Consider the following 20,066-nt stretch of genomic DNA (forward strand, 5'->3'; position numbering starts at 1 on the left):
AGGAAAGGACGATGAGCCCTTCTAGAACTCAGATACAAGGGATTAGCAGGTTGTAGCTTTCATTCCTTAAACAAATGGAGGATTTAGTAACATTATCCATACTTACCTACTCTAACACAAGGTACGGGAGGCTCCCTATTATTCGTGTAGTACCCTGCACCCCCTGAAGAGTGGCCGGATCTCCCGCATGCCCCCATTTCCTAGTGAAGTGGGCAGTATAACGGGAATCACTGGTCTGTACAGGGCCAGTGCAAGGTTTCTTGGCACCCTCGGCAAAGCTTTAGCCTGGCCCTCTTTGACAGTATTATTTATTTATTTATTTATTAACAGTTTGTTATATAGCGCAGCAAGTTCCGTTGCACTTTACAATTTGAATCAACATTAACATTATACTGGGTTGTAAAAGACAGACATACATTCATATACATAAGGGTAAGAGGGCCCTGCTCGCAAGCTTAAGGGTCCAAAGTGCACATGACTGTGCATAGTCACTTTTACACATGTTCATTTTCACAGCATACACAGTGTAACTTCACACAACATATTCTAAACAGGTGCACATTCAACACCGCATCAGCACCATAGTTCATACTGAATATTAGATTGATCATGAAGTTATGATCCATCCAATGTTCAATACAACTTTTGTTGTATTGAACGTTTTTTGGATTGTTTCTAAAAACTCTCACTTTAGTAAATATACCCCATGATGTGGAATAGTATTATTACAAAAGTTGTATTGAACATTGGATGGATCATAACTTCATGATCAATCTAATATTCAGTATGAACTATGGTGCTGATGCGGTGTTGAATGTGCACCTGTTTAGAATATGTTGTGTGAATTTACACTGTGTATGTATGTATGTAAATGAGAGTTTTTAGAAATGGAAATGTTACCCATAGCAACCAATCAGATTCTAGTTAACATTTAACTAGCACCCTCTAGAAGATACTAGCTAGAATTTGATTAGTTGCTATGGGAAACATCTCCATTTCTAAAAACTCTTACTTTAGTAAATATAACCCCATGTGTGAGCTGCCCCAGAAAGTGTCTGACTGTAGTTTGGGCTGAATATACCACAAATGGTTATAAATACCCCAGGTCACCTATGTACTTTCAAAGAGGGGGAGAGGGGAAGAGGATAGACACTGCTACCTGCCTGCAATGCTGAACCAGCCAGGCATGTTATACATGAATAGAAGAAAAGGGGGAAAGTACGGGTGCAGCAGCTGTCTATATAATCTGCTTCTGCTGTCAGTACTAAGTAACAAAAGGGTGTCTCTTTTAGAGACTTCTATCATGTTTGTGCTAGCGACCTCAGTCACCTCAGCGGCGCCCCTCAGGAGCCGGAGCCCTTAGGCAGCCTTAGGCAGCCCTGGGTCTGTAGGAAGATGACTGGGATAAAATGACAGGATTGTGTAATTTTAGCTCCGCCCCCTCCCCACAGACCCGCGATTTGTAGCATTTTGGGCAGCTGCGTCTCCTCTCCCTGCTTCTCCCCCAGACAAAGCCTTCACATTAGACAAATATTACTCGTTATCAGGAATTCTTAGTTACGATTCAGGTTCAGACATGGTAATACCTTCTTATAAATGTACCGTTGTTTTATATTTTTTAAGACCACTGGTGACCCAGCACCATACTTGCCTGCACACTGCGGGGGGCGTGGCCAGACACTGATGCCAGATTGGGGCGGAGCCAAGGTTGGAGCCGCACGATCGCATCATCATGACCCCGCCCCCCTCTTCACAATGCCAACATTAAAGGTATTGTGAAGCAGGGGGCTGGGCTGCGATGACTCGATTCAGCGCGAATCGCGTCATTGCCCCCTGCCGCTGCGGGGATTTCTATTAGTGGACGGGGGGCAGACAGCAGCCGGGAGGCTTGCCTGGCTTTCCGGGGTCCGGAGCGGCACCCAATATTCGGGAGGCTCACGACCAAATCGGAGAGTAGGTAAGCCTGCCCAGTACTGGAGAGAGCTAGTCTCCATACCCAGTCACCCTGCTTTAACAGCACCAAGCACTGGCTATAGCACTGGCGCTGGTTACATATTTGTTATTTATTTAGCTTTTCAGCATGAAGTGATTTATTATGTTAGGTCTTAAGATGTCACTAAATAAATATTAAGAAATGTCGAGCAAGGTAGGAGACCAAGACAGTAACTATTATTATATTCCCTAATATTCCAGGCAGGGCCGGCCCTAGCCCAAATTTTTTGGTAAGCGAATATATTTTTGGGCACCCCTAAGCATATTGTTGCGCGCACCCAAAATAATTTAGGGGCTGTGGTCTCATGGGAAAAGCCATACCCACAAGCCACCCCCCATTCTTGTCACACTTGATGCATGCCCAGCACTCCGGGATCTGCTGGACATGCCCCCAGTCCCTCTCTCCAGTGATTAGATGCGGCGCGCATGTGTACTGTATTTATTCACCGCTTGCTCAAAGCAGCTACCCGCCTTTTCATTTTACTATGCAGGTGTATAGAGGTCACCCATTGTCACACACACCAGTCAGACGTTGTCTTGTATACCCACAGCAGTCACCAATTGTCTCACATGCGCACACACACACACAGCAGCCAGATATTGTCACATACACAGCGGCCTGTCACACACACAGCAGCCATTGTCACACACACAGCACCCAGACATTGTCACACACACAGCACCCATTGTCACACACACAGCACCCAGACATTGTCACATACACAGCAGCCATTGTCACACACACAGCAGCCAGACATTGTCACACACACAGCAGCCAGACATTGTCACATACACAGCAGCCTGTCACACACACAGCAGCCATTGTCACACACACAGCACCCAGACATTGTCACACACACAGCACCCATTGTCACACACACAGCACCCAGACATTGTCACATACACAGCAGCCTGTCACACACACAACAGCCATTGTCACACACACAGCACCCAGACATTGTCACACACACAGCACCCATTGTCACACACAGCACCCAGACATTGTCACACATACACAGCAGCCATTGTCACACACACAGCAGCCAGACATTGTCACATACACAGCAGCCATAATCACACACACAGCAGCCAGATATTGTCACATACACAGCAGCCATTGTCACACACACAGCACCCAGACATTGTCACACACACAGCAGCCAGATATTGTCACACACACAACACCCAGACATTGTCACATACACAGCTGCCAGACATTGTCAAACACACAGCAGCCATTGTCACACACACAGCACCCATTGTCACACACACAGCAGCCGGACATTGTCACATACACAGCAGCCTGTCACACACACAGCAGCCATTGTCACACACACAGCACCCAGACATTGTCACACACACAGCAGCCATTGTCACATACACAGCAGCCATTGTCACACACACAGCAGCCAGACATTGTCACACACACAGCAGCCAGACATTGTCACACACACAGCAGCCGGACATTGTAACACACACAGCAGCCATTGTCACATACACAGCAGCTATTGTCACACACACAGCAGCCGGACATTGTCACACACACAGCTGCCAGACATTGTCACATACACAGCAGCCATTGTCACATACACAGCAGACATTGTCACATACACAGCTGCCAGACATTGTCACATACACAGCAGTTACCCATTCTCTCTCTCTCTCTCACACACACACACAGGTTTACATAGAGACATACATACACACACACAGGGTTACATATAGAGACATACAGGTTTACATAGAGACATACATACACACACACATCCAGGCAGGGTCACACACAGAGAGTGAAGGACATAAGCAATATGTTCCCCTGTAGTCTCACCCCCTCTCACCTTGATGTGGAGCTTCTAGTAGTTCCTCCAGGCTGCCTGAAGCCCTGGACTAAGGAGTTGAAGAACAAGACGGTGTAGCTCCGCCCCTGCCCGAGTCATGTGTACATGGCTCCTCCAATCAGGGCTCACCACACAACCCTCTGACCCCCGGGGTGTCTTACCATAGAGAGAAGCAGCAGGAAGGAGCTGCCTCATGTGAGTAAAGTATGCCGGAGCACCGTTATCGCTCCTTCCCTCACAGAAAGGTATACGCAGACCTGGCCCCCTAGGACTTTGCGCCTGCCGGCCACCCCGTCGCATCCACTGTCGGGCTGCGTGATGGCAGCGCCCTCGTCACTGTGGCGCTCTTCGCGGCCGCATACCCTGAGTAATGGTTGGGCCGGCCCTGATTCCAGGCCAGGAAAATGTCCACGCTTTACAAATAATAATGAAATAAAGGCCCTCATTCAGAGCCGTACGCTCTGAGCAGAGCGCACGCTCTGAATGAGGGCCGGGCTCCATTTTCATGGAGCGTCCTCCTGGACGCTCGTATAGCTGTGGGTCACCACCCACAGGCTATACGAGCGTGCATTGTGATGGCCGCGATGGTCGAGACCATCGCGACCATCGAAATTGCGAGCCGGAGCCTGCGGTTGAGGTTTTCAACCGCAAGCTCCGGAGTGATTTTGGCTCTATCAGAGCCAAAATCACTCCCACTGACATCACTAGTGATGTCAGTGGGCCGGCTTCTGACGGGAGGCGTTCCCGTGGGAACGCCCCCGTCAGGGAGGCACGCCCACCAAAGGGGGCGTGCTGTCAATCAACATTGACAGCACGCCCCCTTTGATCGGACACAACGAGCGAAGGACTTTCCTTCGCTCGTCGCGTCTGGCGCATGCGCACGACGGAGCTCCCTCCGTCGTGCGCATGCTCAGTCCATAACATCGACCCACTTGCGAGCGGACAGCCGCTCGCGAGTGGGTCTGAATCAGGCCCAAAGTCCTTAATAATTATAGTAACACTAAGGTAATATACATGTAGTCTTCCCCAGGAAACACAGCATATGCCAATATGATTACAAGGCGGCACAAAGCCACACATCAGTCTCCTGAATTGACACATTACATTGTATCAAAGACGTGCGGTTGGGGTAGGCAGGGAGTGCCTCCCCTGTCATACTCCCTCCCCTATCATACTCCCTGTCATGCTCCAGAGTTTTAATATAAAAACTGAGTTTTTATACATGTGTGCTTCCCCAGCCATTGACCTCACCGCACATCACTGCATTGTTTTATGATTCTACTTTTGTGTGTTCTGGGGGTCATTCAGACCCGCTCGCGAGCGCAGGACGCTCGCAAGCGGGTCGATGTTGCCCTACTGCGCATGCGCACGACGGAGGGAGCTCCATCATGCGTATGCGCGAGACCCGACTAGCGATGGGCTCTCTGTCGCTCCGGGTCTCGCACCAAAGGGGGCGTGCTGTCGATGTTGATTGACAGCACACCCCCTTTGGTGGGCATGCCGGGGGCGTGGCTGCCAGACGGAGGCGTTCAGACGGAGGCGTTCTGATAGAGCCAAAATCACTCCAGGGCTTGCGGCAGCGAGACCCTACCGCAGGGTCTCCATCGCAAGCCCGATGGTCGCGATGGTCTTGACCATCGCGACCATCATCATGGACGCTCGCATAAGCTGTGGGTGGTAACCCACAGCTATGCGAGCGTCCATAAGGCCGCTCCATTTTCATGTAGGAGGGCCGTGATTCAGAGCGAGCGCTCTGGTCAGAGCGTCCGGCTCTGAATCAGGCCCTCTGTCTCCACATAAACACATATTATACAGCGCGATGGACTTGGTCAATTAATAAAAGATAAAATGGAAAAATTATTGATAACAGCCTGATAATGAATATCTCTCTTCTGGTAGGTGCGTTCTGGTGAGGAGTATAATGCCAGTGCAGACTGGTATTCATTTGGAGTTATTTTAACTCAAATGATTACTGGAAGTCTTACATACAATCCCAAAAGACTTTCTGCATCAGGCACTGCGGTCAAAGACATCATTGAACAGGTAAATAAGATTACATTTATACATTGTAACTGTAAAGTATGTGATATTAATGGCTATAGATAACTTTGTATGATATTGTACACAGCAAAAGGGAAATGATAGATACACATCTATATAATAAGCAAAACAGTGTGCCTGTCTGTTTTTCCTTTATGCACAGCCAGAGTTTTGTACCTAGCTTCACCAAACTTGGCATGATGGTGTAGTTTGTCCAGCAATAGGTTTTTTCCTAGGTTTGAACATCGTCAGAGCCATACACTGTCACAGAATCCAACAAAACTGAGATACTCTTTAATTACACAGGTTCTGGGGCTGATGGGCTGGCTTCATACACACACAGTACCTGGCAGGCTTATGAGCAGCTCAGCACTCAAGATTTTTAGACTGTGGCAAACAGCATAATCAAGCCACAATCTTTGATCCTGGCAAGGCTTAGCATACAGAGATTACAAACAGCAGGGGAGATTGATCGCAGCCATACAGTGCCACTGCGAGCGAGCCCCCTTCTTCTGGGAATGGGACTCCAGTCCCGGCATTCCAGGGATGGCAGCACTGCTAGACATGGTCTTCAATGTTGGACTGCACAGTGATTTCAAGTGGTGATTCAGCTGCAGACACAGTGACAGGGATCAAGCAGAGTCCTGATTATTGTAGATAATTTGATGCTGTGTCCTTGGATGCAGCTGGGTTCAGTAACGTATGCAGGAGGCATAACACCTCCTGCTGCATTATCATATTACAGATATCGCAGCTGTTAACATGTTAGCAGCTGCAAAAGCATATCCATCCATAGCTGAATCACCCCCTCTGTTCTGCAGTGATTTCTGTAACTAAAGTGATTTTGGAAGCTATAGCTGTTCTGTAAGTCAGTCTGCTTCTGATATACCCCATTCCAAAGGGTATGAGAATACACCCGCCTGCACTGTCATTTACTCCTAATTTGCATAGTTATCCAGGTTATAGGTAAGGACAATGTAACAAAATGAAGGCTGCAGGTTACTTCACAGTCCAGCCTTCAACCAGGGCAATGCTTGGTATCCCAGCTAGTATAGAATATAATGTAAATGTCCATGAGATCAGGGGAGGCCAGACTGGTTCCTCCTCTCTCCTTGTTATGGCTCTCATCCCGGCAGCTGCCGATGTACTATAATGAGTCAGTCTGGCTCATTAATAATACCTGGCTGGCCTGCTGATAATGCTGTCTGGCAACAGTGGGCTCCCTTCATTATGGTGGGCCCCAGTGCTTTGCACCACTGCTAGTTTCACCCCTGCTGTTGAGCCTTAATAAATGCTAGACAGCCCTCCAACCCTGTGCCACTCTCCTACATTTTCTAGGTTATGTATAAAGTAATAGTTATGGCTATGTCCTATGGCTGTGTAATGGGGTTAGCAAAGGCACACTTTTATACTCTCCCCCAGGAGAACTACAGGATACACTGCACCAGGACATAAATACATGAAGGGCTCAGCTCTGGTTTCCCAAAGGTGGAACTAAGGATTTGGTAAATGGGGGCGTGGCCAGGACGAGCTAGGAGAAGGAGGCTGATTTTACAGCTCCCAGGCCCAGTTATCCGTTATTAATATCCTGAACTCTTTGACCGGTCTTTTACTTCGGCACGTTGTGGTCTACTTACCCCTCCTCGCTCCTGAAGTCTCTCGACCTGCCTGTCTCCTCTGGCTGCGGTGCTGTGGGATAATTTTCTTTCCCCCTGCAGCGTCTCCTCATTGCGGGCACCATCTTGGATCCAGCTTTGGTAGCTGCTCCGGATCCTAGCTTCGGCGCTGATTCCACAGCCCTCCTGCCTGGTGTCCTGGGTGGGTGAGAGGGTGGAGGACGTTGCTCCTGTCAGTTCACAAATTTATGTTGACTTCTGAGGACCTGTGGCTACCGGGCCCGACTGCCATCTCACATTCGGTATAAATGATTGCTGCTGCTCTTGCTACAATACCCTGATTGGGAATATATTTATGCCGGTCAGTGCCCTGTGGAACTAAGGTTGTGGATAACAGTCTTCTTGCAGTGAGTAGACTGTTGGTGACCATTCTGATTTTGTGGGTTCCGAACCCGGCCTCCATTTTGAAGCGCTACTCTGCATCAGCAAAGCACTGCAGGCTGAAGGTGGATCTCCTGTTGTTTATGTCAAGTGCCCTGCAGTGAAGTGAAGTATTGTATTATTCTATTTTCCTGTTTGTGATACATACCTGACTATACGAATATCTCCTGAGGTGGTTATGCTTTCTATAAATAATATGGAACTTCTCCATAAAGCCATCACCAACTCCAGAGAAAGGCTTGTGGCCAGGGTGGAAAAATTACTCTTTGAACTCTCTCCATTACATTATGACATTCCATATACTGAAGTTCAACTTCTTGAAAATGACGGCTGTGATCCTGATTTGGGGGGAGATGATGGCTGTCTAACCACCTTAAAGCCTCAGTTACCATCTGCCATCATTGCTGGCTGTGTCGTTGGTGCTCCATTTTCTCCTTCACTTTCTGGATCTGAAGTGTTTTTTCCCAAGTTTGACGATCTCTCAGTTTCTGGATATTTTAATTCTTCAGTGGCTTTTCCAAAAGCTCGATATCTATTCCCACCGGCTGTGATGGAAATTCGTGATTTATACTATTATGTTTGTTTTTGGGTAGGCTGGTCCGGGACTCTATCTCTTTTAATTATTTCACAGGGGGCTGAAGCATGGCCTGATTAGTATATTGGAAACCATTTTTCTTTTTCTATATACATGTATATCCTGTTGCTTTGTTTATATATATTTCTAGTGTCCAGTCTGGACTCTGTTTTGCTTTCATGTGCTGGAGGGATTTAATTTTCATTCTCCTTTTGTGCCTGGGAGCTGGGCCATACCTGGCTCATGATCTTATAGTATATTGCCCCTATATGTGGTATTAAAATCCTTTATTTGGGTGGGGGGGGGGGGTGTGCTTAGGGGATTTTAGACTATATTGTCTCATTACTGATGTTTTTATGTGTGTTGCCCTGTTAATAACTGTCATTGATATATATATATATTTAATGTTGTTGAATTTGATGCTCAGGTCTATACGTCTATACCTGTATATCCTGATTGATCTGCTAATTATTGTCTGGGTTGGGTCTGTCTCCTGTTATGTATTAATGTGTGGGAGTAATTATATGTCTGGTTAGGCTGGAGAGTTAGTGGAGGGGCGGATTGGTGTTAGTTAGTTTAAGGGGATAGGGAGGGTATTTTAACTTTTAAGGGATCCAAGTATCTGTAATATTTAAGGGGGAGATTCAAGGATTATACACTGTATGTCTCATATCTCCGGACTTACTGGCTTGATTGGCGCCTTCAAGTCATTTTTTGTTTCAAGATTTTAGGTTACAGAGTACTTAACGTATCCTGATATTTATGTATTATATTATAATCCTGTGTACATTGCTATATGTTTCTCCCCAATGTATGTTCTATGTGCTTTCACATCTGCCTTGACTCGAATATTCTGCATTTTCTAATTGTTGTTGGGTGTTTGTTCGAAAACTCAATAAAAATACTCAATTGAAAAAAAAAATTTGGTAAATGTTAAATGCACTATAACCAGCGCTATTTGACACTTACAATGAACATCGGTATGTATGAAAGCAGATAACATAGAGAAAATTACTATTCTGTAGGTTATATGCAAATATGTAACGATTTTGCTGTAGGCAGAAAATCATTCAGATGTTATTAAAACCAATAAGTGCTCTTTTGTGGCTTATCATTATTCCTTATATTGGCAGAATTACCTGCTGGTATGGATTCTGTGGAAGTCCGGCTGTGCACGAGATCTCACAATGTTTGGGAAATCTCAGGCATGCAGAGTGATACTTATCAGCAAGCCGTGATAGGGATATTTTAATCCCTCCTTTTTGTTGCATTAGAAAGACAGTATTGATGCAATTTATTAATGCAATATCACCTGGTCAGTGATACTCAGATGCTTCTCAGTACTGGACAGGAGCTGTAAGGCTTATCTTACTTCTTCTCTGGGCCAGTCTCCGCGGCTAGCTGGCTCACACGGGATGCAGTCAATAGACCGGCGGATGAGTTGCCGCTGGTCTATATCCCGACTGCACAAGCCCGGCATGGGACTTAAGAGCGGTGTCGAAATACCAATGACTATCTAAATCCTGACGCTGGAAGCCCGACCCCCACCATCCCTATCATCAACAGCTGGGTAAGTATACTACTTAACCTGGGGATGGGGGGGGTTAGGTTATGGCAACCCTGGGGAAAAATTAGGGTTAGGCACCCCCTGGGGAGGGTTAGGCTAAGGAAGGGGGGGTTAGGTTTATGCGGCACTGGGGGGAGGTTAGAGTTAGGCACCCCCCGGAGAACTTAGGGTTAGGCACCACCCTGGGAGTTTTAGGGTTAGGCTCCGCTAAGGCAGAGATGGGGGCGGTTTCATTGAGATATGGCTTTTCTCATTTGATAAATATACTTAATAAATATAAAGTGCATTTCAGGGCAAAACATACACAGCTACCTGCATCATCCAACTGTTTTCTCTGCAATCAGAAATACAATTATTACATAAGTAATGGAAGACTTTTGTATAGTGAGACAATTGGAAACATTACAGATAATTGCAGGTATGGTTCTTACAAAGCCCAATAAATATATATTTCTAGTGATCACAGGTGAGGTCATAGAAAAGCACTGGCAGTGCCCACCTGGCATAGTACACCATCATGCTGCTTATAATTCATATGCTTTGTTTAATAAGAAGTATAGAAGTAATATTCTAATGTCCAAAATACCCTGAGCACCAGGAGTGGTGTAAGAGAGGAGGGGCCCATGTGCTGACTCCATATGGCTCCTCCCCTCTCTCTCCGTCAAATTTGCAGAGTAGCCTCTGGGACTGTGCCAGTGTCTACTGTGCGAATGCAGGAGTCTGGGAACAAAGCGATGGTGCCATATTCCCAGTGATTTCTCTACTGCACATGTGCAGATCTTCGGGAAAATGCAGCAGCACCTTTTTCCCAGTGATTTCTGTGAGGCCGATGCCAGAATACTGTATGCGTGCAGAGTGTGTGGTGTGAGGCTCCCTGGATGCAGGGGCCAGTGCACACTGTACACCCTGCACCCATTATAGAAACACCCATACTGACCTCCCATTGTTACACCCAGGGGCCAGTACTCACTGTACACCCTGCACCCATTATAGAAACACCCATACTGACAACCCATTGTTACACCCAGGGGCCAGTACTCACTGTACACCCTGCACCCATTATAGAAACACCCATACTGACCACCCATTGTTATACCCAGTGACCAGTGCTCGCTGTACACCCTGCACCCATTATAGAAACACCCATACTGACCTCCCATTGTTACACCCAGGTGCCAGTGCTCGCTGTACACTCTGCACCCATTATAGAAACACCCATACTGACCACCCATTGTTACACCCAGGGGCCAGTGCTCGCAGTACACTCTGCACCCATTATAGAAACACCTATACTGACCACCCATTGTTACACCCAGGGACCAGTGCTCGCTGTACACCCTGCACCCATTATAGAAACACCCATACTGACCTCCCATTGTTACACCCAGAGACCAGTGCTCGCTGTACACCCGGCACCCATTATAGAAACACCCATACTGACCACCCATTGTTACACCCAGGGACCAGTGCTCGCTGTACACCCTGCACCCATTATAGAAACACCCATACTGACCACCCATTGTTACACCCAGGGACCAGTGCTCGCTGTACACCCTGCACCCATTATAGAAACACCCATACTGACCACCCATTGTTACACCCAGGGACCAGTGCTCGCTGTACACCCTGCACCCATTATAGAAACACCCATACTGACCTCCCATTGTTACACCCAGGGACCAGTGCCCGCTGTACACCCTGCACCCATTATAGAAACACCCATACTGACCACCCATTGTTACAACCAGGGACCAGTGCTCGCTGTACACCCTGCACCCATTATAGAAACACCCATACTGACCACCCATTGTTACACCCAGGGACCAGTGCTCGCTGTACACCCTGCACCCATTATAGAAACACCCATACTGACCTCCCATTGTTACACCCAGGGGCCAGTGCTCACTGTACACCCTGCACCCATTATAGAAACTCCCATACTGACCACCCATTGTTACACCCAGGGACCAGTGCTCACTGTACACCCTGCACCCATTATAGAAACACCCATACTGACCTCCCATTGTTACACCCAGGGACCAGTGCTCACTGTACACCCTGCACCAATTATAGAAACACGCATACTGACCTCCCATTATTACACCCAGGGGCCAGTGCTCGCTGTACACCCTGCACCCATTATAGAAACACCCGTACTGACCACCCATTGTTACACCCAGAGGCCAGTGCTCGCTGTACACCCTGCACCCATTATAGAAACACCCGTACTGACCACCCATTGTTACACCCAGGGGCCAGTGCTCACTGTACACCCTGCACCCATTATAGAAACACCCATACTGACCTCCCATTGTTACACAGATAAATCCAAATTAGGAGCAATATGAGAAGAAATGGCTTGGTGGGTAGATGTTCTTTGAATGGAGAATGATAATGGGAGACATACTACATACCCCAGATAGAATGTCAGTATAACATGCTGTGGCCATGGACAAATCACTTTATATTCCTCTGTACCGGGCAGCAGAAATGTTTGTAAAATGATTGTATTGAGCTACTATTATGTATGTCTGTATGTAAGCCATTAAATTAAATGCAAATAATTTTTTCAGCTCCTCCATAAAGACCAAGCCAGACGACTCGGAGTTAATGGTAACATATGCCGTGATCCCTTCTTTCAGCCAATCGACTGGGTCGCCATTGAAGCCCTTAGCACCGCACCCCCATACATACCTGCACCAGTAAGTATAGCACAGAAGTTCCATGAGCTACTGGACAACCTGTCACTAAATGCTGGTCAGCAGATAATACATACATGTCAGACACATGGAGCTAAGGAGATGTGCAAATGTGCATGTATGGTCCAGGCTATAGCTGCCACGCAACCTATTATTGACATTTATTATTGTTTATGGGTTGGATACGGAATCCCAGCAGTTGGGATGCCGGTGGTCAGAATACCGACAGTGGCATCCAGACAGTCAGAATCTCGACCCAATTAGACAAGTGTTCTAACCCTATCTCACCTTTCCCGCAGCCTAACCATAACCCTCCCCCTGCAGCTTAACCCTAACCCTCCCCCCACAGCCTAACCATAACCCTCCCCTCGCAGCTTAAACCTTCTCCCCATAGCCGAAATCTAACTCGCCCCCTGCAGCCTAACCTTCCCTCCTGCAGCCTAACCCCTCAGCTTATCCCTAACCCTCCCTCCCCGTAACCTAACCCTCCCCATAGTGTCTTACCCTTACCCCCCCTCCTAACCCTAATACTTACCATCAGGATGCCAGCGGTTGTTATTCTGGTGTTGGGATTCCGATTGCTGAACGCCGACATCCCGAGCACCGGCATGGTAACTACATCCCTTGTTTATTTATATAATGCCACCAGTTATGCAGAACTATATAGATAAAAGTTATCATTCACATAATTAGGACTATTTGTGCATGCTCAGTACCAAATAATCACAACTGTGCAAACATTGACACTGCGTCCACCTCTGACTCAAACCCTACGTCCTATCTACTTCTATGTGTACACAGACACCGCTGTTACTTCTATGTGTACATTATGTGTACGGAGACACCGCTGTTACTTCTATGTGTACGCAGACACTGCTGTTACTTCTATGTGTACGCAGACACTGCTGTTACTTCTATGTGTACACAGACACCGCTGTCACTTCTATGTGTATGCAGACACCTCTGTTGCATATGGTATCGCATCCATTTGAGCTGGCGTCAGAAAGCCATAGGTATTCCTGGGCGTTACCGGGAGATGGCCTAAAGTGAATACAAAAAAAGGCTGTCTCAAGGTGTCACAGGCGTGTTATAGAAAGTCACAGGTGTGTTATGGAGTCACAGGTGTGTTATGGAAAGTCACAGGTGTGTTATGGAAAGTCATAGGCATGTTATGGAGAGTCAGGGGCATGTCAGTGAATGAGGCAGCATTCTCAAAAGCAGATCCACAACCATAGAGGCCATGTTTAGGAGATGTTCAGAAGGAAGCACTGTGCTGCCATAGGCTGTCATTTCGATATTGCAAGTTATGGTGCATTAATGGTGGAGTGTATACAACCCCTGGCACAAGCAAGGAAAGTGGGCATCTCAGAGCTTGCAGAGTCCGTCATACGCTTGTACACAAGAGGGAAGCTGAAACTAGCATTTGCACAGTACTGCCGCTGTGACTGCAATAACTTGACGCATGCATTAGCCTCCACCTCTGTATATGGGATGTGGTCATAATACTAACTGCAGGGATTCTGGTGGTCAGCTGTTCTATCCCATTATAATTATGGGAAAGGCGATTTGCTTACTAAAAATATGTGATAATTAGGGTTTGGAGTAGAATTTTTCCGAATTCTACTCCAATCGTCCTTTAGTAAATTAAAGTGAAACTAAAATAATGTGAAAAGAGTGTGAAAGCCCCTTACTTCACTTTATTTTTAATAAAAATAATGTTAATAAATAGAGCCCTCAGAGTGATACAGTAATTTGGCAATGAGGTAAAGGGGTAGACATGGTACATTTCTTGCTGACCTAAGGGACCATTGCTGCTGTATAATAAGATGTGACCATTGCACCAGCACCCAGGTGATAGTCTTTGGGTCTTGTCCTACACTGTTATTGGGGCTCCTCTTAGCCTTCATATGGCACATCAGTGGAGAAAGTCATTCCTAGCGTTACTACCATGTGGCACCATACATAATACAGTATTTTAGGAAGGAAACTGTAATTATTTATGTTAATAAATGGGTGTAAATAAAGTGGTTGGAGGTTGGACTTTAATACTCAGTTTACTCTTTTCCATAGTTATCCTCTAGAAATGAATTCTCCTCTATGCACATCAAGGTGCACTTCTAGGTTACATAGACTTCTCCTGAGAGCATAGAGTATGCCAACACCTTTAGTCGCACCAGAGCAATCTCACATCTACTCAGTGCTCGAAGTGGGAATTCAGAGGTGGGGGTATGAAAAATGTAATCCACCCCTCCTCTACCCCCCCCACAAACACACCCCACACCCACGCAGCACACAACAGCCACTTCCCTGCCAGACCTGTGACCTGAGGACTGTCCTTCAGGGTCTCCTCAATGGGTAGCTTGTCTGTCCTGAGAATGGCTGAGGCTACTCTAAGGGAAGCAAGAACCGACAGCAGATGTCCACAATCCAACCCCTAAACCAGCTGTCAGAGAAGGAATAGGGATCCGCGAAGCCGGTTACCAGCGGGGACGCGTGACTCAGTCAAAAGAAGGAGAGTCTTTTTAAATCCAGCACCGGCCGTGAGCCAATGAGAAAGCCACTTTGCTGCTTCTCATTGGCTGGCGGTCTGCAAGCCGCTATTGGCTAGCAGAAGGTACCAGATTAAAAAATCTGTCCCTTCTTTTGACTGGTAGCTGGTCTGCGAGCCAGGATTGGCTGGCAGCCACTGCTAGCTGTAAACAGCAGTGCAACCAGGAGCTGATGCTCCCGGCTCCATCACAATGGACACATCTCCACACAATGCCACAGCTGTTCCAGCACTGGTACATTCTCTACTGTATCAAAAATTAAGTGGCAGCAGGAAGTGGCGATATGTCATACCGCTGTATACCGCCCCACTTCGAGCACTGCATCTACTGCAATACTGTTATATATGGTCTGACTGACAGTTCTTTGTGCAACATTTATGCCACTTCCTTCAGCTTTATATAGACATCTTTGGGTATATTTACTAAAGTGCAGGTTTTTAGAAGTGGAGTTGTTGCCCATAGCAACCAATCAGATTCTACTTATCATTTATCTAGCATCTTCTAGAAGATAATATCTAGAATCTGATTGGTTGCTATGGGCAACAACTCCACTTCTAAAAACCTGTACCTTAGTAAATGTACCTCCTTGTAAGCACCTAGTATTTAAACTATTGTGCAAAATCTCTACAAAAGGGAGTGTTGTAAATGCCTCTTTTTCTACCTTACAAATAAAAGATGCAATAGTCATTGGTATAAATGTTATTTCTTCTTTCTTTAGCCAACCGTTCCACCGCCTGCCTCCAAAACTAAACATCTGGAAAGAATGGAGGCAGCAGAAGCCCGTAAACTGCCTCTTACAGCCGAGGAGCAGGAAGGATTTGCAGGGTTCTCATTCGTCACCTCCACCTGGAGAACCCTGCCAAAGCCACCCGGCCTGTAAGAACATAGAGCTGAGGCTTCAGCACTGCTGGGTGCCAGAATGGGAACCTCTGCATGTATGTACATTATATATTTATTATTTTTTAAACATGTTTGATTGAAGATTTCAATTTTAAACCAGGGAAAGATGAAGAAAGAAAAAGGGAGATAGAGCTGGGCATAATAGTAATTTGAGGATCAATAATAATCAGTTTTCATATCGGACAATAAGCTTCTTGCAAGATGAAATGCAGAAATAATTGCAGGCTGGGGATTATTACATAAACAGATATAGCTTAAGAGATATAAAAATAATAGCGGGGGAAATGGAGGAGAAGGGGCATGTCAGGGATGTGAGCAGAGGAAGAACAATGGAGGCAGGGAGGGGTAGGAGGAGTGAGCTGTACCTGCTGCATGCACAGAAAAAGCAATAGAACCAAACATAGGGCCTGATTTAGCACGGATCGCAATCTCAGCTGCGTAATCGTAAGCAAAGTTGCAGTGAGAATATGCGAATGCCGGCCACCGCTCAGCCAGCATAGGGACGCCCACTACTGCTTTCTCATATCTCTAATACTTTGCAGTTGTGCGTATACATCAGTAACATCGAAGGACATCGGCCCGTCACGCACAACTACAGCAGGTCTGACCCTTCGCAAAAATTGCAAGTCTCGTCTCATGCAGTGAGCACTCAAGCTGCATAAGCAATCACAGTGGCTAATTTATGCACACCCATGCAATGGCGTACAAAGAAGCGGTACACCTTCATTTCTGCAGCCACTCGCTCGTCACAGCCCCCAAACGCTCACGTCCTGTCACTCACTCTTTGATGGATTCCTATCTGCGTGAGTAATCGCAGTGCGATCGCCGTGCATGTGCAGTGTATATGCATGTGCAGTACGCAACAATCGGCCAATCTGCGTACTTGGTTGCAATTGCGATCCGTGCAGGCCCACAATCAGTTGTTTTATGCTTCCTTATGGTTTATGATCCAAGGGGAACAAACGCTGCAAGATTTATGCCAGCACTCATGAAGTGAACACGTTATATACTCTAGATCAGGGGTTCCCAACCACGGTCCTCAAGGCACACTAACAGTCCAGGTTTTAAGGATAGCCATACTTGAGCTCAGGCAACTTAATTAGTACCTCAGTTATTTTGAGTAAGCCATCTGTGCTTTAGCATGGATATCACCAAAACCAGGACTGTTAGTGTGTCTTGAGGACTGAGGTTGGGAATCACTGCTCTAGATGTTATAGTATGTACAGTAATAGGATAGATCAGTGCAGTGGATGATGGGGATCTGCCGTTATACCCGTGTGCTGCAATAGGACAACAAAAAGTGTATTTATAGTGGGAACATTTATAATTTTATGGCTCTATAATAGATGATGCACACATCATCCATATAATAATCAAGAAAGCATGTCTGTCTGTCCGCTTGTTTGTCCTTTATGCACGGCCAGAGTTTTGGACCTAGCTTCACCAAATGTGGCATTGTGGTGTAGTTTGACCAGGATTAGGTTTTTGCCTAGGTTTGAACTTCGTCAGTGTCACACAGTCACAAAATCTCTAAAAAATAGGGACACTCTTAAATTACACAGGTTCCAGGGCTGGCTCCAGTGGAAATTGGAGGTCTACCAAAAACCTGTGAGATAGTGTTACGATCCTCTAGCAATTGCTAGGACCGAGATGGAGGTGTTGGAGATACGTGGCACATCGAAGAACAAACACAAGAAGTATAGTTAAATCATGGCAGTTTACTAAATAAATGATATGATGGACCAGTGAAAACACAACATGTCAATGGTGCAATAAGGAGCTGAAACCATAGGACAGTCAATAGAACATACTGTAGGTTTACAGTCCAAACTAAAGTTGTTAAATGGCCAGGAGGCCTAGTAGACAGCAATGCTTGAAACGTGGTGAAGAAGAAGGATTGCTGGATGGCCTAGCAGACAGCGATGCTTGAAACCTGGTGTAGAAGCAGGATTTCTGTATGGCCAGGAGGGCCTAGTAAACAGTGGTGCTTGAAACGTGGTGTTGAAGCAGGATTGCTGTATGGTCTGAAGGGCCTAGTAGACAGCGTAGCTAGAAACGTGGTTTAGAAGCAGGATAGCTGTATGGCCTAGAGGGCTCAGTAGACAGCGATGCTTGAACCGTGGTATAGAAGCAGGATGGCTGTATAGCCTGCAGGGCTCTGTAGACAGCAATTCTTGAACCGAGGTATAGAAGTAGGATAGCTGTATGGCCTGGAGAGCTTAGTAGACAGCGATGCTTGAACCGTGGTATAGAAGCAGGATAGCTGTATGACCTGGATGCTCTGTAGACAGCGATGCTTGAACCGTGGTATAGAAGCAGGATAGCTGTATGGTCTGGAGGGCTCTGTAGACAGCAATGCTTGAACCGTGGTATAGAAGCAGGATAGCTGTATGGCCTGGAGGGCCCTGGAGACAGCGTTGCTTGGACCCAGGGTACTTGGGTCACTTAAAAGCCGGTGAGCAGAATACACGCAGCATGTAGAAAATATAGCTGGAAGTCTGGATGCACAGAGAGCAGCTTGCATAACCAAAAGTTCCACATGAAAACTCTATAGCCGACAGGGCGGCGATAGTCCAGGAAGTTCAAATAGGATCAGGTGCCAATCAGGCAACACTAGGAGGAAACATGTGAAATCTCTGACGTCTCCTAACAACCGGCAACCTAGAAGCATGGTCAGGAGCAGGAGGAATACTGGCAGGAGACAAGTCCTGGACAGGGCTTGTAACAGATAGCTACAGAAGTATAATTTTCACCTCAGTCTGAACAAACTTGATGACTCATGCAAGTTCATATTAAATCCAGAGCCTTTGTGTTTGCATGCAAGGGCGTAACTACATAGGGTCCACATAGCAAAATTTTAAAAGGCCCCCCAAAGGTAAAAAAAAAAACATACATTTGCCCCCACACAGAGCCCATTCATGTTATGCCACACAGACCCCATTTAGGTTATGCCACACAGAGTCCATTCAGTTTACGCCACATAGTAGTACCCTTTATACACATTATGCCACGCAGTAGTGGTGCCCCTTATACATTATGCCACACAGTAATGCCCCTTACACTACATAGTAATACTCCTTACACATTATACCACACGGTAATGCCCTTTACAGATTATGCCACATAGTAGTAGTTCCCCCATATAACACATTATTCCACACAATAGTAGTGCCCGTTACACATTATGCCCCCCCCCCCCAGCAACTCACCTCCCCATGCCCTCCAGCAGCCTCTCACCTCCCCCTGTGTGCCATCAGCAGCCAGCAGGTGTGGATTTGGGGCCAGGCTGCCAGCTAATTTCAGCGGGCTAACCGACAGGTAGCATCACCCATGGACAGACAGCGCTATTGCAATTTGAATCTGGCACTGGCCGCAAGCCAAGCAGAGCTCGCGGACCTCCAGCCAAACAGAAACTGCCACTGCTGATTGGCTGTCGGTCTGCAAGCTCTGATTGCCTCGCGACTGGAGCAGCTGTCTTTCCATGACTGCCTGCCAGTGAGCCAGCTGTACTCAGCTGGTGGGCCAGCACCAAATCAACATCACTGACACTCGGGACCCCCTTGATGGCCCTGACTACATCAGCCTACCTTGTATGCATGACTGGATGCAGGGGGAGCAGTGGGCCTCCATAGCAGCTGCACCTCATGCACCCATGGTAGTTACGCCACTGTTTGCAAGCATGTTAGACATGGTTCTGTTGGTGGTGGGCTGCGATGTTGAGGAAAGACAGATGAAAAAGAGGTAGGAGAGGGAGGCTTTCCAAAATATAGGAAGAGACGCAGGCAAGAGAATAAGTATACACTATCCAGCATATTATACAATAGTACACAATATCCAGTCTCAGTGATTA

General features: G+C 46.7%; 1 protein-coding gene across 1 annotated transcript in view; it reads left to right on the forward strand.

Moving 5' to 3' along the window:
* The window catches only part of LOC148517636 (protein kinase C delta type-like), a 59,624-nt gene extending 43,428 nt beyond the window's left edge, over nt 1–16,196 (forward strand). Inside the window, exons 7-9 of the mRNA XM_088478489.1 lie at nt 5,730–5,873; nt 12,642–12,770; nt 16,035–16,196. Of these exons, the coding sequence (XP_088334615.1) occupies nt 5,730–5,873; nt 12,642–12,770; nt 16,035–16,196 (435 nt within the window). The remainder of the gene's footprint in view (nt 1–5,729; nt 5,874–12,641; nt 12,771–16,034) is intronic.
* The last annotated feature ends 3,870 nt before the right edge of the window (nt 16,197–20,066 follow it).

The sequence above is a fragment of the Taudactylus pleione genome, unplaced genomic scaffold (genome assembly GCF_031769625.1).
Source record: "Taudactylus pleione unplaced genomic scaffold, aTauple2 ptg000214l, whole genome shotgun sequence".
Taxonomy (NCBI): domain Eukaryota; kingdom Metazoa; phylum Chordata; class Amphibia; order Anura; family Myobatrachidae; genus Taudactylus; species Taudactylus pleione.